Source organism: Falco peregrinus, chromosome 5 (genome assembly GCF_023634155.1).
Source record: "Falco peregrinus isolate bFalPer1 chromosome 5, bFalPer1.pri, whole genome shotgun sequence".
NCBI lineage: Eukaryota > Metazoa > Chordata > Aves > Falconiformes > Falconidae > Falco > Falco peregrinus.
The window spans coordinates 76,753,668-76,778,606 of NC_073725.1; the positions used below are offsets into that span (position 1 = coordinate 76,753,668).

Below are 24,939 nucleotides of genomic sequence, written 5' to 3' on the forward strand. Positions count from 1 at the left end.
TCCCCCCCCAGTCGCCTTTCCTCCAGGCGTAGCATGAAAAAGGGTCAAGGTGGTGGTGGGAAAATCATGCCTTACAGATGCTGGGGAGCTTGTTCTGGATCTGTCCCAAGCCAGCTGCCCCCTGAAGCTACGCGATCAGTGTCAGGGCAGTGCCACTGAGCACCCTGCAGCCCTGCCTGGCAGGGAACAGCACCCAGCTCCGGCATGCAGCCGGCCTGGGGTGGGCCAAGGCACGCAACCTGCTCTCCCTGGGGGCAGAGGCCTGGAGCAGCCAGGAGGGAGCCCTTCCCTGCACTGGGGCACAAGCTGTGCCTGAGGGGTTCAGGAGAACCTGAGCATCCCAGGCTGCCACCTGGCACCCCAGCATGTGCCTTCCCTGCCTGAATCAAAGGGTGCACCACTCTGCTTCTGCACTGCGCTGGGGCCCTGGGAAGAAAAGAGCTTCTTATTTGTCCCTAGGAGCACAAACAAAAAAATAGTCATGGGACAAGGAGAAGCCAGGAGCACTGTAACAGTGACTGCAAGGCCCTCGGGGAAGATGTGCTGAAGGGAGAGGCACGCAACAGAGACCTGTAAGTGCCCAGCCCTACTAGCAACAACAGGGACCTGGTTTGTTGTGAGGCCTCGGGACTGTTCTGGACTAGCCACTTAAACCATCAGGGCTGGCAAGGCTGCACTAAGAGTTGTCCCATGCCCTGCCAGCTCCCGATGCCACACAGCTGTTCCTTGATCTGCCCCTCCCAGGCCATTCCACATATGGTCTCAGTTAAAGCAATCAGCAGTACCTGCATGATTTCCTTCTCTTTGCTGCAGTGCTCCCAGAATTTGGTTACAACAAAGGCTTCCTAAGCAGCTGCCGAGGCCAGCTCCAGCGATGATGGCTTATAGTCCTGTTCTGCCTTCATGACCTCAGCTCCCCTCTGCTTCAGCTCCTCAGCCTCCTTCGTGGGGCTCCGCATCACCATGTGGACCTTGAAGTTTTGATCTCCTAGCAAACCCCAGGCCGCGTTGCCCCTGTAAGTGCAGACCTGTTCAGAGCCTCAGCTTCCCATAGGGCTCTGCTCATAGAGAGAGCTGGGACTGTGAGATGGGGCTGCTCCACCCCTGGGACACCAGGACCAAGTCCCTCCATACCACTGCCTGCTCTCTGTGCCGCCGCTCCAGCCTGGTGGGCGCCTTCCAGACCCCCTGAACCTCCACAGGCCCCCAGAGCTCGGGCGTTCTGGCAGCTACCGATGCCTCCGCCTTGTGCTGGGGGAGCCGAAGCACCTCTCCCCCGGGCCGCAGGGCTGGGCACGGCGGCACGGCCCAGCGCCCCGGGGCTCTCGGAGGTGCGGCGGCCCCCCCGGGCCTTCCCCGAGCGTCCACCGGTTGCTCCGAGCGCCACGATGGGTTTCCTCCAGCCGTGAGGCGGCGCGGGCGGGCTTCCCCCGGCGGGGAGGGCACGGGGCGGCTGCCGGGCTCCACCACCGGGCTCGGCGGGCAGCCGGGGCGGCGCGGAGCCGCGGCCTCTCACACGGGCGGGCGTCGTCGCGGGTCTCCTCAGCCCGGCTGCGTTCGGTTCGGTCCGGTTCGGCTGGACCCGGCTGTGGTCGACTCGGCTCGGCTCCGTTCGGTTCGGCTCGGTTCGGCTGGACCCGATCGCGTTCGAATCGACTCGGTTCGGCTGGACCCGATCGCGTTCGAATCGACTCGGTTCGGTTCGGCTGGACCCGATCGCGTTCGAATCGACTCGGTTCGGTTCGGTTCGGCTGGACCCGATCGCGTTCGAATCGACTCGGTTCGGTTCGGCTCCGTCCGCTTCTGCTCACCCCGACCCGGCTCCGCTCGGCCGTGTCCGGCGGGGCGGCCTCGCTGGTCCGTACTCCGCTGCGGGCCGGCCGTGGCAGCGTGTCCCGGGCCCCGGCCACCCGCTCCGTTCGCAGGCGCTGCCCGCCGAGAGCCGCTGCGTACCCGCGGGGGGTCCTTGGGGGCTGTGCCCCTTCCACCCTGCGGCCCCCGCCGCCTGCCGGGCTGGCAGAGCCCCCCGCTGCAGAGGCAGGGGGCTGCGAGCCCTCCGGTAACCCGCTGCCCACCGGCCGGCCCGGCGGCGGCCCCTGCCCCCTCAGGAGACGGGACGGTCTGTCGTCAACAGGCAAATGACTTCTGCGTGGGGCTGAGCTCGGGGAACGGGCCCCGAGTCCCCTTTGCTCGGGGGGCTCACCGGGGGGGCTCTGCGGCCTTTCCCACCACCCTGGCAGGTTCTGCATCACCTCAGTGCTTCGGGGGGGGGCTGGAGACCCCTGGCAGCCGCTGTGGTCACTCGGCCTGCTGGCATCTCCATAGGCTGAACTTCGTGAATACGCTGGGGAATCTGGGTTTGAATCAAGTAAACGGCACAGAACCTGAGGAATGTGCTATATACCATGGCAAAGAAATAATTCAGATGCATTAATTACCATAAATGGATAATCGTGAAAGCAGGAGGTACACCCCCGACTGGGGCTTCTGCACAGTCATTTTTGGTGTGAGGGACCTTTAGCTACAGCTTTTCGGGAAGGTGACAGCTGATGGGACTTCCCAGATGCCATCTCCTTTTGAAACCAGCCTCCTGACAGGGTAGGAAATTACCAACAGACCTAACACTTGCCAGAGGAAGGGTCTTACCTAAGCCCTTAGCAGGTGCAGCCCTAGGACAGGTGGGGAGCAAGGCTTGTGCCCGGAGCAATCCCTGGGACACAGCCCAGAGGAGTGGCTGAAGATCCAAACCCCTGCTTGCCCCCATCTCTCCTCCCCAAACAGGGTTCACCATGTGCAGACAGTCTGGCCACGAGCCCACCCTGACCTCCACCAGCTCTGCACCATGAGAGCTCCATCATCCACCATCATCTCTACCATCAGTCATGGGTGACCTCTCAGTTAGACTTGATGAAGAGAAAGATGTATGATTACAAATTTAGATGCAGTTTAATTGGAGCTGCCTGCTAGAACAGACCCTGCCAGGGCAGGTCTCCTAACAGGACATGCTATTTTCATCTGTTTTCCTCATTGACTTTTGCTTACTCTTGACCATTCCAGCAGCAGGAACTTTGGGGCCAAAATACAAGCCACTGGGCATAAAGCAGGCAGCAAGCTCCACCGTGGCTTGTGATTATCCCATGATTTTGGTGAGATCCACTTCCCCTTCTCTGGGCACTGCTGCTCTGCCCCAGAACTCACAGAAAGTGGAGTTATTTGCCTTGGGTCTCAATGATGCTGGGTCACCCTGCCCACCTGCCTTCAGGGAACTTCTCTGCTCAATATTGCAGAATTAATAGCATTTGCCTAAAAGCCAACAAAACCAGTTACACGATTTACAAATGAACGTTTTTGCAGAACAAAAATGCAAAATAATGATCAGCCCCACTTGAGTGAGCAGAGCTGGGGAGGAGAGATCCGCCGGTCCCACTGCTGCGGTGGCTCTGACTCCTCAGGTGTGGATGCAGCACTCCTTGGTGTGAAGCGATCTACCCCTTCATAGATAAACCCCATAATTCAAGAAAGCATTCAGCACTGGCAGAAAAATGGCTTTGGAGGAAGGGGAGTTCGTTCCTACTCTTATTCTGCTCTTTCAAGAGACAACTTGAATGTACTTGTGGAAATGGTTCTGTGTATGGCGCAGCAAAGGGCAGAGCTGCTGTGACACCGGCCTCTCCTGGGATCTCCTCAGTGTTCCTGGCTAGCGAGGGGGTTACGTAGCAAAAACTCTCAGCTCTGCCAGACCTGGGCGAGCTCCTGGTTTTACTTCGAGGGAATTCATTGCAATTTGGATGTTGTTAAGTCTGGTTTTGTGGCTCTTCTAGGAGAAAGCAGCTGTGGCTGGGGAAATGGCTGTGCATTGAGCATCCCAGCAGGACAGACCCCACTGTCACTGTTCAGCTGTGGTAGTTACTGTATGCTGCTGTTCCTTAGCAGATAACTTTCATCGATTTGCATAGGCGGCAGCCCTGCACTGACAGGAAGGAAGATTGAGTGAGACCCGTGGCACAGGAAGGGGTGAGGAACAAACTGAAAGAGAGAAAAAGTCACCGGGCTGGAACTGGTGGCAGAGGGTGGCTGGGGAAGCCAGACCCACTTTCCTTGGGTGCTGCCCTGAGCATTGCCCTGGCTGCCAGGTCCCATCGCCTTCGCGGGTCCCCCAGGGGCAGAGGCCACCAACCAGAGGGATTGGCTTCCGTTTTCTACCTTGAACTTGAGCATCCAGGCGAGGAAGAAGCAAGGCTCTAGGGATAAAGGGCTGAGCAGGGGCACAGAGGAACTGCATCCTCCTGCCACAACGAGGATGTGTTCTCTGCTCTTCTGCTCCCACACAGACCTTGGGAAGACAGCACAAGGCTGAGGTAAGGTTTTGATGGGGCTTTGGAGGAGTATGGGGAGAAGGGAGGTGTTGCTTGGCCCCCCTCTATGGGGACAAGCTGCTGCAGACCTCTTGCTCTGATGGCCATGTGAAATGGAGTCGCTGGACCAATGTGGCAGGGCCAGGAGCTGTTGGGTAGAAGTCCCTGGGAGGGGCAAGATGTGACTGACTGCCTGCAGTGCCCAGCGTAGCAGCCTGGTGTGGCACTGCCACCGGTGCTGGCAGGACTGGGTGCAGTGGTGCATGGCACTGAGCCCTGAGTGGTGGAGATGAGCATGGGACCTCCTGGGAGACCTGGCACTTGTCACAAATTCTGTCCCCTTGCCTGCTACCACCTGCCCAGACATGAAGGCAGCTTCGGCCAGGCTGCCTTGCCCATGCAAAACCTTGTGCAGTATCAGCTTTTGCCCCCATGTTAACATTACTTACTGAATTCATTCCACTTCAAAACCATCCAAAAAAATCCTCAATGTGTACTGCAAATAGAAAAGTAGGAGATTAATGACATAGTTGCCCATGGCACAGTGCAAAATCACACCAAAGAGTGAGGCAGGGCCCTGGGTCTGTGGGCAGTCCAAGACCAATGGACCTTGAAGCCCAGAGCTGCACCCCTGTGTCCCCCTTTGGCAAACGGACTCAGCACTCCTTCCTGGAGCTCAGCCAGAGGGAACAGCCACACCAAGGTCTCCAAAGGTGCAGCTGGTACCTTCTTCGGCCCTTTTCACTGTGGAGGATTCCCCAGTACAGTGTAGGACCCAGAAACACAGGGAGCAGGTCCAGGTGATGGAGCTCAGCAGGGACATGTGGCCATGCCTAGTGGCTGTGCGTGCAGGTGGGCACAGTGCCTGAGGCACGCTGGACTGCACTGTCAGTGCATTAGGCTTAATCCTGCTGTCACTTAGGCACTCTTAAGGTCGTTAGGGGCACTATGTATCCTCTAAGTATGGGACTGCTGTGGAGAGGAGCAGCTGGAGCATAGGCTGCGTGCTGTCACTTGCTGAGATGTCACTGGCACCTGGGGCTTGGCCGCCACATGAAAGGGTTATCCAAGGCGAGAGGTATGTCGTTTGAGGCAGCCTGGGCAGAGCTTGCACAAAGGATATCCATGTTGCACAAAAATTTCTTTCTGGAGAACTCGTGGCCACTTTTTGTGATGCTCTGTAAGCCCAGAAAGCTGGGGCTGGCCCTGCACATCAAAACCCAGCAGGGTGCTGAGGTGGGGTACCACATCTGTTGGCATCCCTGCATCCTCCGAGGCCGGCCCATCCGCCTCGTTGTTGACGGAGACAGGCTGGCAGCTTGTGCACGATTTTCACACCGACGTCCTGAGATCCTGTAGGTGAGGAGGGAAGAAGCAGTTTGTGAGGAGGGGATCTGCTGTGTGTGTGTCCATGGTGAAGTGTCCTAGCGGCAGCTCAGCAAATGCATCGTTCTTCATTTTGCAGCTTGTGAGGTGTTGCAGTACCCTGCAGAATACTTCCTGTCTGAAATTAGCTTCATTTTTAGCTGTTTGGAATTACCCATAGATTAGTTTTTGCTTTTTTTCTGGTGAGATTTGTTGTTGGGACTGCTTGGCATTCAGCCTAGGGGTCCTTCATGGCTTCTCACCTCCGTGACTCACCAACTCCCACTGTGTCTGGGCCTTGTTGTTCTGGTTGGGGTTTCAGAAAAAAACACCAAACAACAAACCTGGTAGGGGTTAGATTTGGCATAGGGCATCACTCTGTAAGTGCAATACATTTTGCTAGCATTCAATCAAGACCAAAAAAAGTAAGACTGCATCTGGATGTCCTATTTAAGCTTAGATAACCTGCAAACCTGGAAGTTTCATAATTGGGTAGAATGCAGAAGATACTTAGTCGCTTTGTTTAATTGACATAAATAATGTGAAATCTTTTCAGTTCTGCCAAAAGGTGGCAGCCTGCAACCTGGCTTTAGGATTTGCTCACCTGAGTGGGAATGGCTGGAGGTGTTGGCTTGGCAAATGTGTGCAGCTCACTGACTTCCAAAATAGGATCAGTTCAAGGTGGATATATCACAGGAGAAATAAATAAAAAGCTCTGAAGGTGTGAGGGTAAAGGAGCCTGAGATATGCTGGAGGAAACCCGGTGCGCCAGGAAGTGGTGGGAAGGTCTCACGGGGTTGGTTTCTCTCTGCTCCCATGTCTGGGGGAGGGAGAGCAGCAGTCAGATGGGTGCTGTGCTGCTGGGGTTTGAGCTGCACCGAGACACGTCACCCCAAACTGGAGATCTTTGAGGAATCGGCTGCACAGAAAAACCCTGTAGTGACGGGACAAGGAGAAGGCAGCAGCTGGGCTGAGCATTTCTGGATGTTTGGGGGCATGGAGTTGCACTGGAGCGGGCATTTCTCTGTTCCTTCAGGTGCTTGGCTAATGATGCAATTATTAGCTCAGATAAAAAGCTTTGTAATGTACTTAAATACTGCAGGTCAGCCCATTTTCTGATGTTTTCCATATGTGGGTCCCTGCAGCCATCCAGGAGCTCTTGCCCAGCACTTTGGTGCCCATTCTAGACTAGGCACCCTTCAGCCCTGTCCCCAGCCCACGGCAGCAGGTTGGCCCCCAGGGCTCTGCTAGCTGGAAAGCCCCGCTTGAGGTGCCAACCAGCATTCCCTGACACTGCCAGTGGCTCTGCCCACAAGCTCCTGCCAGGTGACAACTACAGATTTTAGGCTGCTGAGCATCGCAGCCTGATGCAGGTCCGGTGCTGCTGGTGGCTGCTGCAATGGCTCCTGGCATAGGATGGTCCCAGGTCCTCAGCAGATTTTCAAAGTACAGGGTAATGGATCTGTCCAGTGGGGAGTGGCTGCTGTATGAAAGCCAAAGCCACCTCCTGGAGGATGAGGATCTGAGAGGCTGGATAGAGCAGAGGAGGCAGTAAGGAGCTGTTGTCTCCAGACACCTTCATGCTGTGGCCATCCCAGGACTGTTCTTTCCTCTTGGATCCCCTGGCAAGCTGCTTTTGGTCTGTGTTGGACTTCCAGGAGCCAGAGATGAGCAGAAGCAGCTATGTCTAGGTCTGTGTTTTCTGGTGTTGATGCCAGGCAGTTTGAATTCTGGAACAGGATGCACATAGTGAAAAATGCGGTGGCTGTTTGGTAGAGGGTTGTCTGTGCACGTGGCCAGGGACCTTCCAGCATGGTGGTTGTGGCTCCAAGGCACTGATGGGTTTTGGGCAGGGACCCTCTGCTAACAGGCATGGTGGGACATGGGGATGGTGTGGCATGGGATTGAAACTGCTGGAAGAACACATCAGTGTTGACTGGACATCCTCAGATGGGAGGATTTTCCCTTGGGCTGGGCTCTTGGACCACACCAGGCAAAAAAAGCCTTTAGCACCAAGTTCTTGCCGACGAAATCCTTCATTTCCCCCCCTGGGCCTTGCAGACACCATTCAACGGTTTGGCTGGGCAGCCTCCTGCCCTCCAGCTTCTTATCCCAGTGCCCCTATGGACACAGACATCAAGGCAGGGGAGACACAAACCATCGCTGGATCACTGCTTCCCCAGCTGCTGGTGGGGCAGGGATGGGCACTTCTCCCTGCTTTATTCTGACGAAGCGATAGCCGCAAACCTGGGGCTTAGCTCTGTGCACGCAGGATGGACATGGACACTGCTTTCCAGCCTCCGGCGTGGGGGAGTGCAGCACTTCCAGAAGACGACTCATCCCAGCAGCCTTGGCATGGGCTGAGTTGCATCTTGGAAACACCCTGGACCTCTGTCAGGGTTACAGAGATTGGCTTTGACTGGCCTCTGCCCTTCAGACAGCTCTTGTAAGAGCAGAGAGTGCCCTTCACCCTCCTAGGAGGCAGCCTCCAGCATCACTTGGTGGTCCTAGAGCTGCACCTGAAACTTTTCTACTGGAAGCAGAAAAAAAATCACAGCTGCTAAATTATTTCTTCTGCTGCTTTATTCTCCCGGTTAGATGCCTTTGCATGAGCTGACCCACGGCTGCTGGTTTCTAGCAGTGGGATCACATTTGGAAACCGCACCAGAGGACACCATCAAATAACCTCTGGCGTTAGAGCAGGCTTCCTCCCATCAAAGGGCCTTTTCTCACCAGACAGCTTTCAGAGGAAGGGCTGCAGGGAACATCGCTGCAAGCAACAAAACCCCCTTTCATTTTGGCTTTGTTCTTGGTTGCATGGTAAAGATGAGAGACCTGGGGACTGCTGTGTGCAAAGACCTAACTGAACTTTCCAGGCCAGTTAGAGACAAGATGACAGCAAAGGGTGAAAATCTCACTGTGAATTGCCCCTTGATGGTATCTTAACTGACCAAGCCACTGTCTGGTGGGGCCGGGGGGCGGGGGAAGAGGTGAAGAGCAAGGCGAGCTGCTGCCACAGCCCTGCTGCTCCCTGTATGGAGAAAAGGGCTTTGCTGTGGGGCAACTGTCACTGCTGGGGGAGCATGGGACCTCTGCCACCTCTGAAACCAGGGGTCAGATCTGGGCAGCTGAGGAAGAGCAGAAGGACTTCCCTCCTGGAGGGAAATGTGGGTTCAGGCCCAGCTACAACAGCACCCCACACCACTACCAGAGCTATCAAAGCTGTGCGTGAAGCCACATGGGCAGGTGGCAGTGGGCTGGTGCTTTGCCACCCAGCACCTCTCGGACACTTATTCCACTTCCTAGGATGTGCTGCAAAGGGGTCTTGATGAGAGATCCAGCTGGTGGGGTCTGTGAGGGACTCTGCTCTGGGAGATGCCGAGTCTGGTCTTTCCTCCTGCAGCCCAGACACTGTCTGTGCAGCTGGGCTGCTGCTGGTGGCTGAGCCCTTATGTTTTCTGGTGGGAGAAATAAACCCCAGCATGGATCTCCTGGCAGGAGGATGAATGGAAAAGAGATGTTCCAAGCACCTTAACCTTGCACCATGGACCAGCAACTCTACCCAGTTTCCCCCATCAAGCTACATTTGTGCTTTCTCCCTGGAAAAGGTCAGGTTTGACCAAAGGGAGTGAGTGTAGCTGTACCTCTTGGCAAGGCTGCGCTGAAGCCAAGTCCCACTCAGGAGTGGGTCTGGGCAAAGACAACGCTGCCTGTGGGCAGGGAGCTCCTTGCAGTGCTTCTGCCTGGCACGTGGGGGTGATTGCACGGATCTAGAGCATCCTGTAGGCCAGGTGGAGGTGAGGAAGGGATTCAATGCGAGGAAATGGCCAGGGCACCAGGACACTTGTGTTTGCATCGCTGCTGTGATCAGACAGCCCCTAGGGCTGAGCAGTTCCCACCTAGACAGGGCCAGCTCCTGCACATGACTCTAGTGCTGCTGAAAATGGAGTAACTACAGAGCTCTGCAACAGGATGTGGTGTTGGCCATGCTCAGCAAACCCTGACGGAGGCTCTGGACGGCGGTGAGGTGGGTTCGAAACTGAAACGGGCCCTTTATCACTTTGCTTATTGCCCCACGACTTCCTTCACAACACAGAGAAGGAAGACACATGAGCAGTTAGCAGCCCTGCCATCGCTCTGGTAACAGTGGTGGCACTCAGGCTCTCGCCAGGTGACCTGCGGATGGCATGAGGGGATCATCACTCTGCTCCAGAAAGGTTCTGGCATCAGCAATGGTGGTGAAGGCACCGAGTTGTGGCACATAAGATCTCAGCAAAGGTGCTGCAGCATGATGGTCCTGGCTCTGCCCCTGCCAGGTCCACAGCTTTAGGGATGCTGGTCTTAGCCAAAAGCTGATGAATGGACCCTTGGCTCGATCATGGTCAGTATGACGTTAGCTCAAGGTGGGCTCCCTCGCACAGCGCTCCTGATGCTTTTCTTCTTCTTCCACCAGGAACATGGATAAAGGCTGAGGAGCCTCAACTAACACTGAGCCAGCCAGGGGACGTGGGGCTGTCCATGGGACGGCTGTGCTGCTGCCAACACAGTGCTCCTTGCCCAGGGATTACCCATGTCACGGGAGGCCTCTGATGGAAGGTGAGTGGTGGCTGGGCAGCCAGAGATCCATTGTCTTGGTGGAGTTTCGGATTCAATAATGGGACAAGGTGGTGTTGCGACGGAGGGAAGACACAGTCACTCAATATGAGTGATCAGCAGACTTCGTTTATTGTCTCTTACAGTCACCTTTTATGCCTTCTTATAATTAGCTCATACATATTACAAAAGTTAAGCTCATTATTGGTTAGTTGCCTAAATACCAAGCCCACCCCTAGTTTCTCTTCTGTAGTTTTCTGTTCCCACCTGCAACATTCTTTTCCCACCAAAATCTTCCTGTTATTGTGTAACAAGGACAGCCAAAGACAGTGTATTTTGCTTTACTTCAGATAAGCTGAGAGCGATGTGCATTTTTGTCCAGCCAGCTGGGCTATGTCTATGTGACCCTTTTCAGCTAGCCAGTTATCCACAGGTGGGGCAGCAAGGAATGAGGGTTGACAGCGTTTCCTAGTCTAAGAGCTTGGAGACCGCTGTGCTGGCACTGGGGAACGGCTGTCTCCGAAGATAAATAACCTCACTTAGACTGTTATCTCTGCATGGGCTTGATTTTCAAGAGGAAGTGTCATTTCATGATTGTGTTCTTCTGTTTCTTTGACTCTAATTTTGATAGCTGCTGCTTTGACCAAGCAGCTCCTAACAAAACAGCCTGCCACAGTTTTGGGATAGCATCATCTCAAGGAGGACTTTGGCAGGTAGCTCTGGAGGGCTCTAGTTTACTCCCTGCTATGTTCAGAGTCAGTTGGGGTGCTCAGTTGCTGCCTTTCCCCATCACTCCTGAGCAACCTGCTCAGGGCTTGTTCAAGACCCAGCTCTCCCGCTCTCCCCCCCCACAGAGGTTTGGATCAATCGCTACCGCAAGCAGCTGGTGAGGTCCATCTCACCGCAGTTCCTGGAGGAGATCATCTGCTACCTGCGGAGGCTGGACCTCCTGACAGCAGAGGAGGCCAGCCGGGCACAGGAGGCGAGCTCCCTGCCTGAGCAGGTGAGGGCAGTGGTGGACATCCTGGCTGGCAAGGGCAGCTATGCCTCCCAGTCCCTGCAGACCTTCATCGAGACCAGCAATTCCCAGCTGTACCTTCACATCACTGTCTATGGTAGGTAGTCCGCTTTGGACCCAGTGAAGGGTGTCTGCCCATATTTCCCAGCTGCAGGTGCTTGCTGGAGCACATCAAGATGTGCACAGAGCTGGGCAGCATTGGCAGCTCCCGTGGGAGCAGCCATGCAAGTGACAGTGCCATCTCAGGGTGTCTGCTGGGGAAGGACAGAGCTGGGGGTGATGAGGGCTCTCTGCCAGGTCTGAGGGGGACCTTCCTCCAGGCCCCTTGCTGCCCTCAGCACGCCTCTCTGGGCAGCCTGAGGAGTCTTTAATGTCTTCAGTGTCCAGGTCACACCAGGCACTCCCAGCAGCTGGGCTGGGAACAGGGGGACAGTGGGAGGAGGACAGTAGGGCATCCCTGACCCCATCTGTTGGTGGGTGGCTGCCCCAGCTTCAGGCTCTCCTTGCAACCCTCTTGCCAGGAGACGTTTCCCTGGTTTTCCTTCTGGTTGGAAGGCTCCAACCGTGGCTGGTGTCTGCTCTGAATCTCTCACAGCACCATCTCCTGCTTGTCCAGCCTTTGCTGGAGGGTTTAAATACCCTGTACCAGGGCTGTGGTGCTGGAGCCAGGTGAGCCTGACAGGTCCAGAGATGGTCATCAGGTTCAGCCAAGAGTCCAACTCATCAGACAAGTCCATGGTGATGAGGCAGGGCTGAGGTCAAGCTGGAAAGCCAATCCAGAGGTCAGGATCAGGTCCAGCCAGGGCAACCAGGTTCAGACACAGTCCAGTGGTTACCAGGCAAGTGCAGAGCAACGAGGTCCAAGATCAAGGTGCGGATCAGTATGGTCCATAGCAGACACAGGTGTGATGGTGCTGCAGACGAGTGTTCCCACGACATAGCTTAGGCAGGGGCTGAAGGCCCAGGGCTGAGCTTAAATGGCCTCCTGGACCAATGGGTGAGGCTGGTCAGGGCCATTTAAGGCTATTAGTGCCCTCCAGGCCCTGGCACACACCTTCCTGCCCAGACGTAAGGGCTCTGTGTGGTTTCCCCTCTGCATGGGCATGTCAGAAAAGTGAAGCAGCATCTCTCATTTGCACTTGTGGCTACCATCCTCCTTCTCACCCCCCTGTTGCATTTCTCTCTGTGCAGAACCCATGGTGCAGAAGCACCTGGAGAGCCTCCAAAGCTACTATGGGAATGGCTTGGAGATGGGTCCTCTCCAGCGACTCACAAACTTGCTGCTGGTGGAAGGCTTGACTGATATCCAGCAGAAGGAGCATGACATCCTGCAGATTGAAGCCACCAAAGGCCTACGAGATGTAGCCAAGAGCATCCCTCTGGAGAAGCTCTTCCTGCCTCTCTCCAAGGTTAGCATTCCACCTCGGATCTCTGTCACCATCGGAGTGGCCGGGATTGGCAAAAGCACACTGGTGAAGCTGTTCGTCTACACCTGGGCAAAGGGGGAGATCAACAAGGACATCATCTTTGTGCTGCCCCTCACCTTCCGGGAACTCAACACTTACGAGAAACTCTCTGCTGAAAGGCTCATCTGCTTGGCATTCCCTCACATCACCGAGCCTAACTGCATCTCGGCAGGAGCTGCCAGGACCCTACTGATCCTTGACGGCTTGGATGAGTTCAAGACACCTTTGGATTTCTCCAACACGGTAGTGTGCACTGATCCCAAAAAGGAGATCCAAGTGGACAACCTGATCACCAACATTATACGTGGCAACCTGCTGCAGGAGGCTTCTGTCTGGGTCACGTCACGGCCGACAGCAGCCAGCCAAATCCCTGGCGGGCTTGTTGACCGGATGACGGAAATACGAGGTTTTGGAGCTGCAGAGATGAAGGACTTCTTGGACCAGATGTTCCTTGACAATAGAGACCTATCCAGCCAAGTCCTGCATCACATCAGGGCTAACAGGTCGTTACATGTCCTGTGCACTGTTCCTGGCTTTTGCTGGATTTCTGGCTCCTCAATTGGTTATTACCTAAAAAATAGTACCAATAAATCCCAAGAAACAACTGTCGTCCCCAAGACCCTATCAGAAATCTACTGCTATTATTTTAAAATGGCCCTGAGCAGTGAGTGGCCAGAAAAGCCAAGAGAAACTCTAAGGATCGAGCAGGCTGTGAACAACAGCAAGAAGATAGTGGGCAGCCTGGGCAGACTGGCTTTCTACGGGCTGCTCAAAAAGAGATATGTATTTTATGAGCAGGACATGAAGGCATATGGCATTGACCTTGCTTTGCTGCAGAGCAGCTTGTGCAGTCGACTCCTACTCAAAGAAGAGATGCAGTCCTTCACAGCCTACTACTTCTCCCACTTAACCCTACAGGAGTTTCTAGCAGCTATTTATTATTACACGGCTGCCAAGCGGGCAATATTTGACCTCTTCACGGAGAGCGGGATGTCCTGGCCCAAGCTGGGTTTCCTCAACCACTTCAAGAGCGCTGTTCAGAGGTCACTGCAGGCAGAGGACAGGCAGCTGGACATCTTTGTGCGTTTTCTCTCTGGGCTTCTCTCCCCACAGGTGAACAAGCTGCTCTCTGGGTGGCTTCTGGTGAAGGATGAGCACAACAGCTTCAGGAGCCAAGCGATCAGCTTCCTCCAGGGCTGCCTGAACACTGACTATGTCATCTCCTCACGGACAGTCAACACTATGCACTGCCTGCATGAAATTCAGCATACAGAGATCGCTAAGACTGTGGAAGAAGCAATGAAGAATGAGAGCTTGGCTGGGATGCTCAGCCCCATGAACTGCTCTGCCCTGGCTTATCTCCTGCAGGTCTCTGATGTCTGTGTGGAGGAGACGAACCTCTCCAACTGCCTCACCTACAACGTCTGTAAGAGCCTGCTCTCCCAGCTCCTCTTCTGCCACAGCCTCAGGTGAGTCCCAGTTGGATTGCACTAGGAGAAGCAAGCAGGGACCTGGGGCCGTGACTCAAAATCCGGGGTGTCAATGGGAGATACGGGTCCCACCAACATTGTCCGTCAGCAGAGAGCTGCCCTGGGGACGGCACTGGGTCAGCTCTGCTGCTGTGCTTGAGTTTTATCACCTGTGGTGGGGCAGATGTCACAGGAGGGTAGACCTTTCTCCACTTTGTTCTCCAAACGCTTGCTTTTGCTTGTTCCTTGTATCTTCTCCAGGCTGGACAATAACCAGTTTAAGGACAACGTGATGGAGCTTCTGGGCAGCGTGCTGAGTGTGAAGGACTGCCAGATCCAGAAGCTCAGGTAGGACCTGGCCCAGGGCAGGCAGGCTGTTTATGGGGGTAGAGAGCAGAGCTGGGGACACCTCAAAATCAGGGTGAGGGTCCTCCAGGAACATCCCTCCCACTGGCTCTCCAAGGTGTCTAGTGACAAGGACAGCCCCACATGATGTCCTGCACCCAGGCATGGTGACCTTAATCCGCTGTGTCCTTGCAATGGCTCGCCCAGCCTTCCTGGGACCGCTGCCTCCTCATTCCAAAAAATGTGTGTAGAAATCCCTGGGTTATCCCAACAAACTGCTTCCCAAGGTCATGGCTGTTTGTTGGACATCCAAGGCTCTGCACAGAGCACCTGGACACCAGGCAGGGAGATGCCTTGCCCCAGACAGATGTGTCCCCACTTTCCCCTGCTCCCTGCCCTTCTTTGTGGCTCTGCATAAAGTCCCCCATGCTGTGATCTGAGCTCTCTTTTCATGGCACAAATTAATTTTAAGTCTAGAAACTCCCCTTCCACCCTGTCCTTGCAATTGCCTGCCTGCTGTCCACCCCGGGAGAGCAGACCTAGGAGTGTCCACCACTTTGCATCATTGTACCATGAGCCAAGTGTTCCCCATGGCTTTCCTCCACTCACCCATCCCAGCTGTGTCCTGGGACATGCCAGGGGCTGCAAAAGCCTCTTTCTCTCCCTGAAAAACACCCGGTTTTTCTTTTTCTGGGCAGCTTGGCAGAAAATCAGATCAGCAACAAGGGAGCCAAGGCTCTGGCCAGGTCACTGCTGGTGAACAGGAGCCTGACAGCACTGGAGTAAGTGTTCCCCCTTTACCAGCTCCTGTCACGCATGTGTTCCCCGCCTGGAACCATTCCCATGGCTGCAGCAGGGCCAGATCCCTCCTGGCCTCACCGAGCTGGGGAGGGTCTCCAGCCCCCAAAGGCACAACCACTTAAGAGGTGAAGGTAACTCTCGCGAGCTGCTGGCCTGATGTCCCACCTTAGTGGTGCCTGAGATTGTACCACACAGAGACATTTGGCTTAAACTGGGCACATGCCACTCTGGCTTTGCTAACCTTGGCTGTCCTGCCTGTCTTGCCCCAGCCTTCGGAGCAACGCCATCGGCCCCACTGGAGCAAAAGCACTGGCTGACGCGCTGAAAAAAAATCAAGTCCTGCTCTCTCTGAAGTAAGTCTTGACTCCTGTAGTACCTCTGGGAGAACATCTCCATCCAGGAGAAGCCCTCTGCACCCTTCTCCTGTCCCATCGAGGTTCTGCCCACCTCAAGGGGCAGCGTGTGGGGAGACCCTGGACGTAACCTGGTTTGGTTGTGCGGGGCAGTGAGCACCAGTGCAGCCAGCAGAGACCTGGTGACCAGGGCAGCCCTGGGCCAGAGATGTTGGGATCCTCCTGCCTCTCAGCTTCAGTGGGTCCAGAATGAGGTCAAGGTCCAGGTCCGTCCTTTGTGCAGGAGCTCACAGGGTGCTGGTGCATGGAAGGAGGCATCTCCTGTGGGAGAGGAGGGAGGGAGGGCCCTGGGCAGTGATGCTTGGGGGCCAGATGCCTTTCTCATGCCAGGGACGAGGGCAAGCAAAGGCCAGGGCAGGCAGCCACTGCCCTGCACCCCTGCATGGTCCCTTGCCCTGCTGTGGAAGCAGCCATGCATGGCTTCACTCCTTTCTCCTTGCAGCCTGCAGCACAACACCATCAAGGAGGATGGTGCCACCTTCCTGGCCGAGGCCCTGCTGACCAACCACAGGCTGACAACCCTACAGTGAGTGACCAGGACCTGCTGTCCCCGCAGACCGACATGCCATCAATGGGGATGTGGCACCTGACATTCACAGCTGCCTTCCTCTCCTTTGCAGCCTGCAGAAAAACGCCATCGGAGCCCACGGTGCCAGGAAAATAGCAGAGGCACTGAAACAGAACTGCAGCCTGAAGGAGCTGACGTAAGAGCAGCACAAGGCAGAGGGATGCGATGCCAGTACTGTGTCTCCTGGGATCTGCGGGCAGGGGTGGTGGGCAGAGGTGGTGGGCAGGGGCTGGGCCATGCAGCACAGGCAGGACGGACTCTGCTGGCTTTGCCCCAGGAGATTGGCGTGGGTGGAGTGGGGCAAGGACCGCAGTGCTGCTTTCGGAGTGACCCTGTGGAGATGCTCTCCGTATCTCTGGGATGTGGGGTGCCACGTAAAGAACCGAGAGGCCAAGCCTTCCCTCCAGCAGAGGCGAGCGGCAGGTCTTCAGGTCCTGCGATACATTAAAAGCTATTTCAGCCCAAACCCCAACATACAAGAACAGGGGTGTACGTAGGCTGGGAGCGAGACTGCAGCAACTTCGTGCTTACTGCTGGAGCAGAAAGAGCCTGGGGGAGATGATTCCTTTGCTGGCAGGTCTAACCTGGCTGCAGCATGGCTGCCGGTAACACCTGCCCTTCCTCTTGTGTTTTAGACTCTCCAGCAACTCAGTAGGAGACAACGGCTCAGTTGCCTTGGCTGAAGCTCTGAAGGTGAACCACAGTCTGCAAAGCCTCGAGTAAGTCCCCTCTCTGTGCGTAGGCTCCTACTTGCCCAACAGAGCCCAGCCTCCTCACTCCAGCAACACCTCCCACCCCTCAGAGCTGCTCATTCCACCCCTGACCCTCCCCACATCTCTCCCACCCCACATCCCCTGGAGGGGCATTGGGCTGTGGGTGCTCTGTGCAGGCTGGAGCACCACGTAGCAGCTGCCGGCAACGCCAGCGGCAGCTGGGCTGGTCCTGCCTTCACCAGAGGAGCACTAAAGGAGTTAATTCTCAACCAAGATGATTTATTTTTTTGCTTTTGGAGGATACTAGTAGCTTTGGGTCTTCTTGCTCTCAAAAGTGATGGGAATTGGCTAATGAGGGAGGGAACGGACTGGGGCCTGGCAGAGTCAGGGTGAGATGGTCCAACCTTCATTCCCCTTGGGAACGGCAGTCAGAGAGGACTGCTCCTGCCACCTGGCTGGAGCGGAGGCCTGATGGCTCCTGGGGATGAACTGCTGTGCCTTGGTTCTGTTGCCAACAAAGACCCAAGAACTGCAGGACCCACATGCCCAACTGAGCCAGCAGCTGAGGTGATGGCCAGACAGGGACAAGACTGCCCTGAAGTGGAGGCAAATCCTGTCACCTGTGCTCAGTGGGGCTGGTGAGCAGAAGATGCTCATTCTGTCCTGGCTGCTTCCAAAGTTGGTCCATTAGGCCTGGCTCCCTGGCCTCCTGTGGCTGAGAGATGCCCATTTCTCTGTGAAATGGGGCACTTTTCATCCCAAGCACAACCCCACAGCCTACCTGCAATGCCGGCGCTGGCACGTACTCATGCCTTCCCCTGTTTGTCTCAGTCTCCAGAGCAACTCCATCAGCAGCGCTGGGGTCACTGCGCTGACAGCAGCTCTCTGCTCCAACAAGGGACTCGTCAACCTCAAGTAAGTGACGACCCCTCTGGCCATCCTGGCCAAAATCTGCTGCTGGGATGCAGGAACTTTTTGGAAATCTGAGCTGTTGCCTGTTTGTTTCCACAAGCACTCTGGGATGCTGAAAGCAGCCTCTGTCCCTCCTGTGTCTGCAAGCATCTTATCTCCATTGTTAGCTTTCTTCCCTTGGGACAGTATCTGAGCATCCCTTCAGCCGTGTCTCACAGTGAAACGACAGCAGCAGTGACAGGAGGCTGGGAAAAAGCCCTGATGGGCCATCAGTGCCCACAGCTGCAGGATGCACAGGGAATGAAGGTGTAGATGGTGGTGGAGATGCAACTCAGACAGGCTGCCCTCACAGTAGATGGTCTCGGCCCAGGAGCGAGGGGTGCTGTGTGGGAGCCACCAATGCCCTGCCTCGGCCACTCCTCCACAGCCCTGTCTCTTTCCCCAGCCTGCGGGAGAATTCCATCAGCAAGGAGGGGGGCCCTGCCATCGCCCGCGCCCTGCGGACCAACGGCAGCCTCAGGAAGCTGGAGTAAGTCCCATGGGCCCCAGGAGGGCTCCCATGCTGCTGCGCAGTGTCGCTGGAGTTGTCCCAAACGCTGCATGTGTGACTTGTGCCCTCTCTTTCCGGCTTCTAGCTTAGCAGCGAACCTGCTGTACGATGAAGGCGTCAAGGCCATCGCTTTAGCGATGAAGGAGAACCGCGCGCTCACGTCCCTCCAGTGAGTTTCCCCTTGGCCCTGCCTTGGTTTGAAGCCCCTCGCATAGATGTGGGGCAGGGACGGTGCCCCTGGGCCTCAGCCTCTCCAGGCTGTGGGACTCGAGGTTGGCCTTCCGCACGATTTGTGCTGTGCCATCGCAGATGGACCCACCGCGTCTTGCACCTGTGTCACCTCCCAGCCTCCGCCTCGCTGGATGGGAGCCCATGGGTGCTGAGCGTGGAGGGATGGAGGCATCCTCCTGTCAGGCTTCACCTCCTGTCTTCTCCTGTTTGCAGCTTGCAGTGGAACTTCATCCAGGCAAAAGCTGCCACGGCCCTGGCACAAGCACTACAGTCCAACGGCAGCCTGGTCAGCCTCGAGTAAGTGGGGACATGGGTGGACAGGTCCTGGGCAGCGTCTTCTACTGGGACCTGCCCCAGGGCTCTGGCCTCAGGCCGCACCAGGGGAGGTGGCTTTGCCTGCTGCCTCCTCAGTGTCCCCATCACCTGTCCCTGGCTGGGGGTGCTCGAAGTGCATGGTGGCTCAGGGGCCCCCCAGGCCACCTGTGGAAGCCTGGCACGCTGTGCCCCGTGCTCGCTGCCCTCCTGCTCCTGGGCGCCTGGGCCGTGGGCAGGCGCAGCACTCAGGTGTCTTAGCTTGCAGGAGAATGCCATTGGAGATGAGGGAATGACTGCCCTCGCTGCCGCGCTGAAGGTCAACACAACCCTGGCAGATCTCCAGTGAGTATCCAGGCTGCAGCATCACAGCCTAATTAGCTTGTCTAATTAGCACACCATAGCCACCTCACAACATGCACTGAAGGGTCCTTGTTCTGCTGCAGCCTGCAGGTGGCTTCAGTTGGTGCAGCTGGTGCCAAAGCCCTGGCAGAAGCCTTGATGGTCAACAAGAGCCTGCAGATCCTGGAGTAAGTGTTTGCTGGGGCCACCAAGTCCCCATGGCTGTGACACCACTCCCTGGGGATGTCAAAGACCCTCATCCTTAGCTTGGCACCACTTCCACCCTTGCATCATGTCCTACCAGACGTGGCTCGCCCATTCCTTGACTCACTGGTGTGGGGCCACCTCCTCCTCACCCACGGAGAGTGCGGGGCTGTCCCACGCTGTCCTTCCTCACCGCCAGCCTTTCTTTGCAGCTTGCGAGGAAACTCCATCGGCGTGGCCGGGGCCAAGGCAATGGCCAACGCGCTGAAGGTGAACCGCAGCCTCCACTGGCTCAAGTAAGTATCCTGCTGCCCGGGGTGAGCCAGAGCGAGCCTTTCCCGACCTTCCCAGAGGGAGCAGCGAGGGGACGGCCAGGCCAGCAGGTCTCAGCCAGGCAAACTGAGCTGGTGGCTTTTCCCAATGTCCACACCCATGGCATGCGTTCCCTCCTGGTGGCCACGTCTCCCTGGCTGGTGTTTTCTGACCCTCCCACCTCCCGCAGCCTGCAGGAGAACTCCCTGGGCATGGACGGAGCCATCTGCATCGCCACCGCTCTGAAGGGCAACCACGGCCTCACGTACGTGAAGTAAGTGGCTGCTGCACTGGGTGGTAAGGCAGGGATGGGGGACACCATGAGATCCATCAAGGGACCTTCCCCACCACTGACACTGCCCATTCCTGGCTGCCTTGCAGGGACCTCCCAAGGGGGGCAGGGGGAAGGGCACGCTGTGCTCCTCCCGGCGTGGCAGCCACCATACCCACATGGCTCCAGACCTCGCAGCTCCTCTCTGGGGCAAAGAACCACCTCAAAAGCCAAATACTCTCCAAAATATCCCAGGGAGGGGCTGGCTCAGCCCCTCAGCTCCCCAGGGGCTTTCTCCAGCTTTTCACCTGGCTCCCTCTGGGCTCTCAAACCCGGAATCCCCTGGCACTGGATGTGTGGAGGGTGCAGGTGATCCTGGATGCTGGTGCACAGTTGGGAACATCTTTTGTACCCACCAAGGACCCTGCTCTACCTCTTGTCCAAGCCTGAGCTCCTCTTCTCTTTTCTCCCAGCCTGCAGGGGAATCGCATCGGCCAGTCGGGAGCCAAGATGATCTCTGACGCTATCCGGACAAGCTCACCCGACTGTGTTGTGGATGTGTGAGGGTGCCTGGCTGCCGTGAGAGGTGGCCCAGTGGGTCCCTCTGGCCAGCGTGCCTCCGCAGGGAGCTGCTTGGCCTGCTGCCCGCCCGTCTCGGGGAGGAGAACCAGGGCAGGGAGGGCTCCTGAGCTCCCTGGCACAGCCCAGGAGGACCTAGGGCCTCCAGAGCAGCAGTGCAGGGGGGTCAGAACTCGCCAGTGTTGAAAGGTGGGGGACGTACACCCATCTCCCTCTACATTCAGGCCCTGGGGGAGCTTTGAGGAATGGGTGACATGCAAAAAGGAGGGAGGAGGGGGCAGATCCCACGTGCCAGCCCTCCTCATTTGTGTGGGTGACGTTTACCTGCTGCAGCCAGTGGCAGCAACCCCTCCTGTGATCTCCGTGGGGTTACAGACCCTCAGACCCTGCCCCAGACCAGGCACATCACAACCACCCCGGGGCTCTGCTCCCAGTGCCAGCTCTTCTCCATCTTCTTCTGGCAGGGATCCCAGGTGAAACAGGGGCAGGGTTCCCAGCCGCCCCTTCTCACCTGGCTGAACACAGCGGCGTCCCGCAGGCTCCCCTGGAAGTCCCAGAGAGAGGCGGAGGGTTGCTGTTGTGCTTTGGAGCTGGGCGCACCAGAGCAGGGTCCCCAGCAGCGAGTGCAGCCTGTGCTGTTTGCCATCCCTCAGCAACAGGTCGGTGCTGCCCAGCGTGCCTGAAGTGTTTGGCAGTGCTGTTCCCGATCGGAGACGGGCAGCCCCAGGCATAGGGGTGGAACCATCTAGAAAGACCTTGGAAAATGAAGAGCTCTCAGGCTGATGGGAGGAGGAGTGTAAGAGGATGGGCCGCTGTCAGCACACACGTGTGGGTACCACACGGGGATGGCCTTATCATGGAGTTCTGCCTCGACTTCTTGGGGCTCCTGCTCTTGTCATCGGTGACGAGTTGTGTGACCTTGGGACACGTCTTCCCCATGTCCCAGCTGCAGGCAGGGGCTGGCCCTAGCAGGTCACCTTTTGGGCAGGTGGCTGCTGAACGCAGAGGTGCCAGGTGCTGCCTTTGTGCGCATGACAGTGACCCAGTGACTCTCTAAGAAGGTTTGCAGGTGGACCAGTAGCCAATCCATGTGCCGCACGCCCCCCTGGCTCTCTCCAGCCACCGCCCCCTTGCCCCCCCCTCCACCCCAGCCAGAGCCCGCACCGATGCGCTGCTGTCCCAGGGCAGTACGTGACTGCTTCAGGGGCCTGACCTGGAGAAACAGCGGGCTGAGCTGTGCAGTATGTACATACCTGGAAATAAAGTGGTTCCCAGCTGAGGTGGTGCCTTGGGCAGCCTTCTGCTCTTGCCTGACGTTACACTCGGGTGCACTGCGCCGCTGCCCCAGCTGCGGACCCCAGCGCCTGTCCCGGTGTGATGAGGGCTCGTGGCATTTCCATGAGGCGCAGGGGCTGGTGCATGGTCACCACCAGGACGCAGTAATGCTGGGTGGTGTAAGCCCTGCCTCTTCCACCGTGATTGCAGGGCAGATTGAGGCTCAGGTCCAGCTCTGCCCAAAGCCCGTGCCTAACCCTGTGCCGAAACATTACCCAAAACACCACGGAGAGCATGACCAACAGCCCCAAGCTGGCTCCTGTGCCCTGCAGCACCAGGCAACAGGGAGATAACAACAATTTGAAATATTATTTAATTGCACATATGTAGCAATGCACGAATGCTTCTGAATGCTCAGGTGTGCAGAGGGCACAGTTGCACTGCCCCCCCGCTGCTGACGGCACTGCTGGTCAAGCCTGGTGCGAGAAGCTGCAAGGCAACGTGTGGCCACCCTGGAACCCGCAAGCTTGGTGGCAGTGCTGCCCCAGTGGGTCTGTGTCTGCACACCAGGGATGCAGCCCGCCCCCCGTGTCGGCTACAACGCAGGAAATAACAGAGAAATCTGTAACTCTGAAACCGCAGCCCAGACTCGGGGACTGGGCCCAGTCTCACGGCAGATCCCCCTCACGGGTCAGACGTACCTTGGCACATGGGGAGGACCCAGGACGGATTCCATGTGTAACATGGAAAAATGTTTTTGGAATGGGTCCTAAAATCGGGACATTCTCATCCCGTGGGAGAGAGATGTGGTGACCACATGCACCTTCTCACCGGCTCTCACCCCCACGGCTCTGCAGCAGGCATCGCGCACTGAGAACGCCGACTTCTGTCTCTGCTCCCTTTGAAATGAGGTGCAAAATGCCAATTAACTTCCTGGTGTGCCAGGAAGCGTCTCACCTGCCAGGCAGCTCAGCCCAAGCCTGTGTGACCATGTGTGTTTCAGCGCAGCACTGCACCCACACGTGCCCCGTCGCTACACGAGAACCGCGCCGTGTTCACCTGCAAACTTTTGTCCCACCTTGACGTGACATTTCAAGCCCTGAGCTCTGCTGATGGGGAGCTGCCTTGGGTGTGACTGTTCCACCCTTGGGGTCAGAGATGCAGAGAGATGAAAAAGCTCTTGGTTTTCAAGTAACTCACATGTATTCCCTTCTCCAGCACAGTAATGGAGGGGCTGGATCTGACCCCAGACTTCAGATGAGGGAGCAGAGCAAAGTACTTCACTGATGTAAAGAAAGGGAAGAACAGAACAGCTGGGCCTCTCACCTGCCCTGATGAACACACACCAAAATGAACTCTTCTAATCAAGCACTGATTTCTGCTCCCGTAAAGACAAACCGTGATGCTAAAGCAGAGCTGAAAGGAAAGAGGCAACACACCAAACTCCAGCTTCTGCCTTCACCTGAACATGCCTTCACTGATGGCATCAGCGCAACTTACTGAACAGAGCCCAGTTTTTCACCCATTTGAGTGCTTAAATCCGAGTCCTCCCCAGAAGTACCAGTATAACTAAAGGGCTAATTTCCTACAGGTTTAGTCACGGCACAGTCCTGCACTGCTGCTCTCAGGACACTCAAGGACTGCCCACTGAAATCTGAGAACGCTGGCGCAGCTGAAATACCAAGTGGTGCTGCACTGAAGGTGGTCTTTGAGGACCCTTTCACTAGTTTCCCAGTTTTAGCTTCACTGCTTTAGTCTAACTGGTGCTGCTCTTTGTGGACACAAGCCCTTGATTAAGTAAAGGATATGTTTAGGATAAGTAGATTTAAGCCAGATTTAAAATCAATTTAAATGTGCTCCCAGAGCAGCTTTTCATCCAGTTTTATTAAGCCAAAAAAATCTGTTCGGACATAATAAAATGCAGGGAAATCGAGCACACGATGCTCACTGGAGTGAGACTTTTGGCACTGCAGTGCATGAGAGCCAGTTCTAATGCAATTATGGAAATAACCGCACTCCATATTACCGTGATTTTCATTATGGATACACTGCTCATGCTTTGAGAGTCACAAGACTGGCAATCCAAGTTTAATTTTCAAGTTTAATGAACGTTATTTGCTGACTCCTGAATTCATGCTGACAAGCATTTTTCAGATGGCAGGGTATGAACTCCCGGCCTGCACACTCTCCAAAATTTGTATTTCAAGATGCTTCCTGGTCCTGCTACTAAAAGGGTCAGAAGTCATTATCGCTTTCCTCTAGTGGCTCCGGCTTCCTTGCTCGGTGACCAGATTTGCTTGGGGAGATTTCCATGCTGTCATCTTCCATTTCATCCTCCTCCTCCTCTTCATCTTCATCCAGGTCAATCTCACTATCCCCCGAGTCCTCCTGAAGGAAAGCAAGCACAGTTCATAACCAGTGCGGTGCTCAGATGGCAAGGCATCTGTGCCAGCTCAGACGCAAGGGATGGCGTTAAGATGCTCCTGCCCCCGCATACGTGCAATCACACACCTGGGGCTGGGAGGGCTGTTTGTCTGCACTTGTACGGGCCCAGATTTGGACTTGCTCTGGGGAGCAGCAGCAGATTCTGTAAGAGGTTTTGTTCCCACTCAGGCTGCTGTGCTGCTGGCCTTCCAAAATAATGACAAACCCGAGCCAGCCGCCTCTGGGAGCTAATGGCCTACATCGCTTTCACCAGCAGCTCTCCACTTTGCTAGGCAGTGGCTGCTCCGTTCCATTTATTGCAAACCTCCTTTCCCACTTCATGGGGCTGACAAACATGGACCGCCTGACATCTGCTGAACCTGTGCTATTAAAAGCCTTGCAGGGTGTTTGACTTTAAAAG

General features: G+C 56.2%; 2 protein-coding genes across 8 annotated transcripts in view; one reads left to right on the forward strand and one right to left on the reverse strand.

Moving 5' to 3' along the window:
- The first annotated feature begins 3,988 nt into the window (after positions 1 to 3,988).
- Positions 3,989 to 23,918, forward strand: NLRC3 (NLR family CARD domain containing 3). 3 transcript variants are annotated; one of them, XM_027796353.2, is made up of 19 exons: positions 3,995 to 4,358; positions 10,174 to 10,316; positions 11,168 to 11,428; positions 12,523 to 14,266; positions 14,528 to 14,614; positions 15,310 to 15,393; positions 15,682 to 15,765; positions 16,268 to 16,351; positions 16,446 to 16,529; positions 17,029 to 17,112; positions 17,938 to 18,021; positions 18,464 to 18,547; positions 18,654 to 18,737; positions 19,013 to 19,096; positions 19,373 to 19,456; positions 19,558 to 19,641; positions 19,870 to 19,953; positions 20,160 to 20,243; positions 20,714 to 23,918. In XM_027796353.2, the coding sequence occupies exons 2-19, from the start codon at positions 10,310 to 10,312 to the stop codon at positions 20,802 to 20,804; spliced, it is 3,282 nt and encodes a 1,093-aa protein (XP_027652154.1). In that variant the 5' UTR covers positions 3,995 to 4,358; positions 10,174 to 10,309; the 3' UTR covers positions 20,805 to 23,918. The 3 variants fall into 3 exon arrangements, with proteins under 3 accessions (XP_055661776.1, XP_027652154.1, XP_055661775.1); XM_055805800.1 differs by lacking the exon at positions 3,995 to 4,358 and adding an exon at positions 9,833 to 9,998; XM_055805801.1 differs by lacking the exons at positions 19,870 to 19,953; positions 20,160 to 20,243; positions 20,714 to 23,918 and having other exon boundaries at positions 3,989 to 4,358; positions 19,380 to 19,456.
- Positions 23,919 to 24,175: 257 nt separating this feature from the next.
- Positions 24,176 to 24,939, reverse strand: part of CLUAP1 (clusterin associated protein 1) — a 68,737-nt gene continuing 67,973 nt past the window's right edge. For 4 of the 5 annotated variants that reach the window (XM_055805805.1, XM_055805802.1, XM_055805803.1 and 1 more), the window contains one exon: positions 24,176 to 24,482. In XM_055805805.1, coding sequence (XP_055661780.1) covers positions 24,330 to 24,482 — 153 coding nt within the window. In that variant the 3' untranslated portion in view covers positions 24,176 to 24,329. The remainder of the gene's footprint in view (positions 24,483 to 24,939) is intronic. The other variant, XM_055805804.1, reaches the window with a different exon arrangement.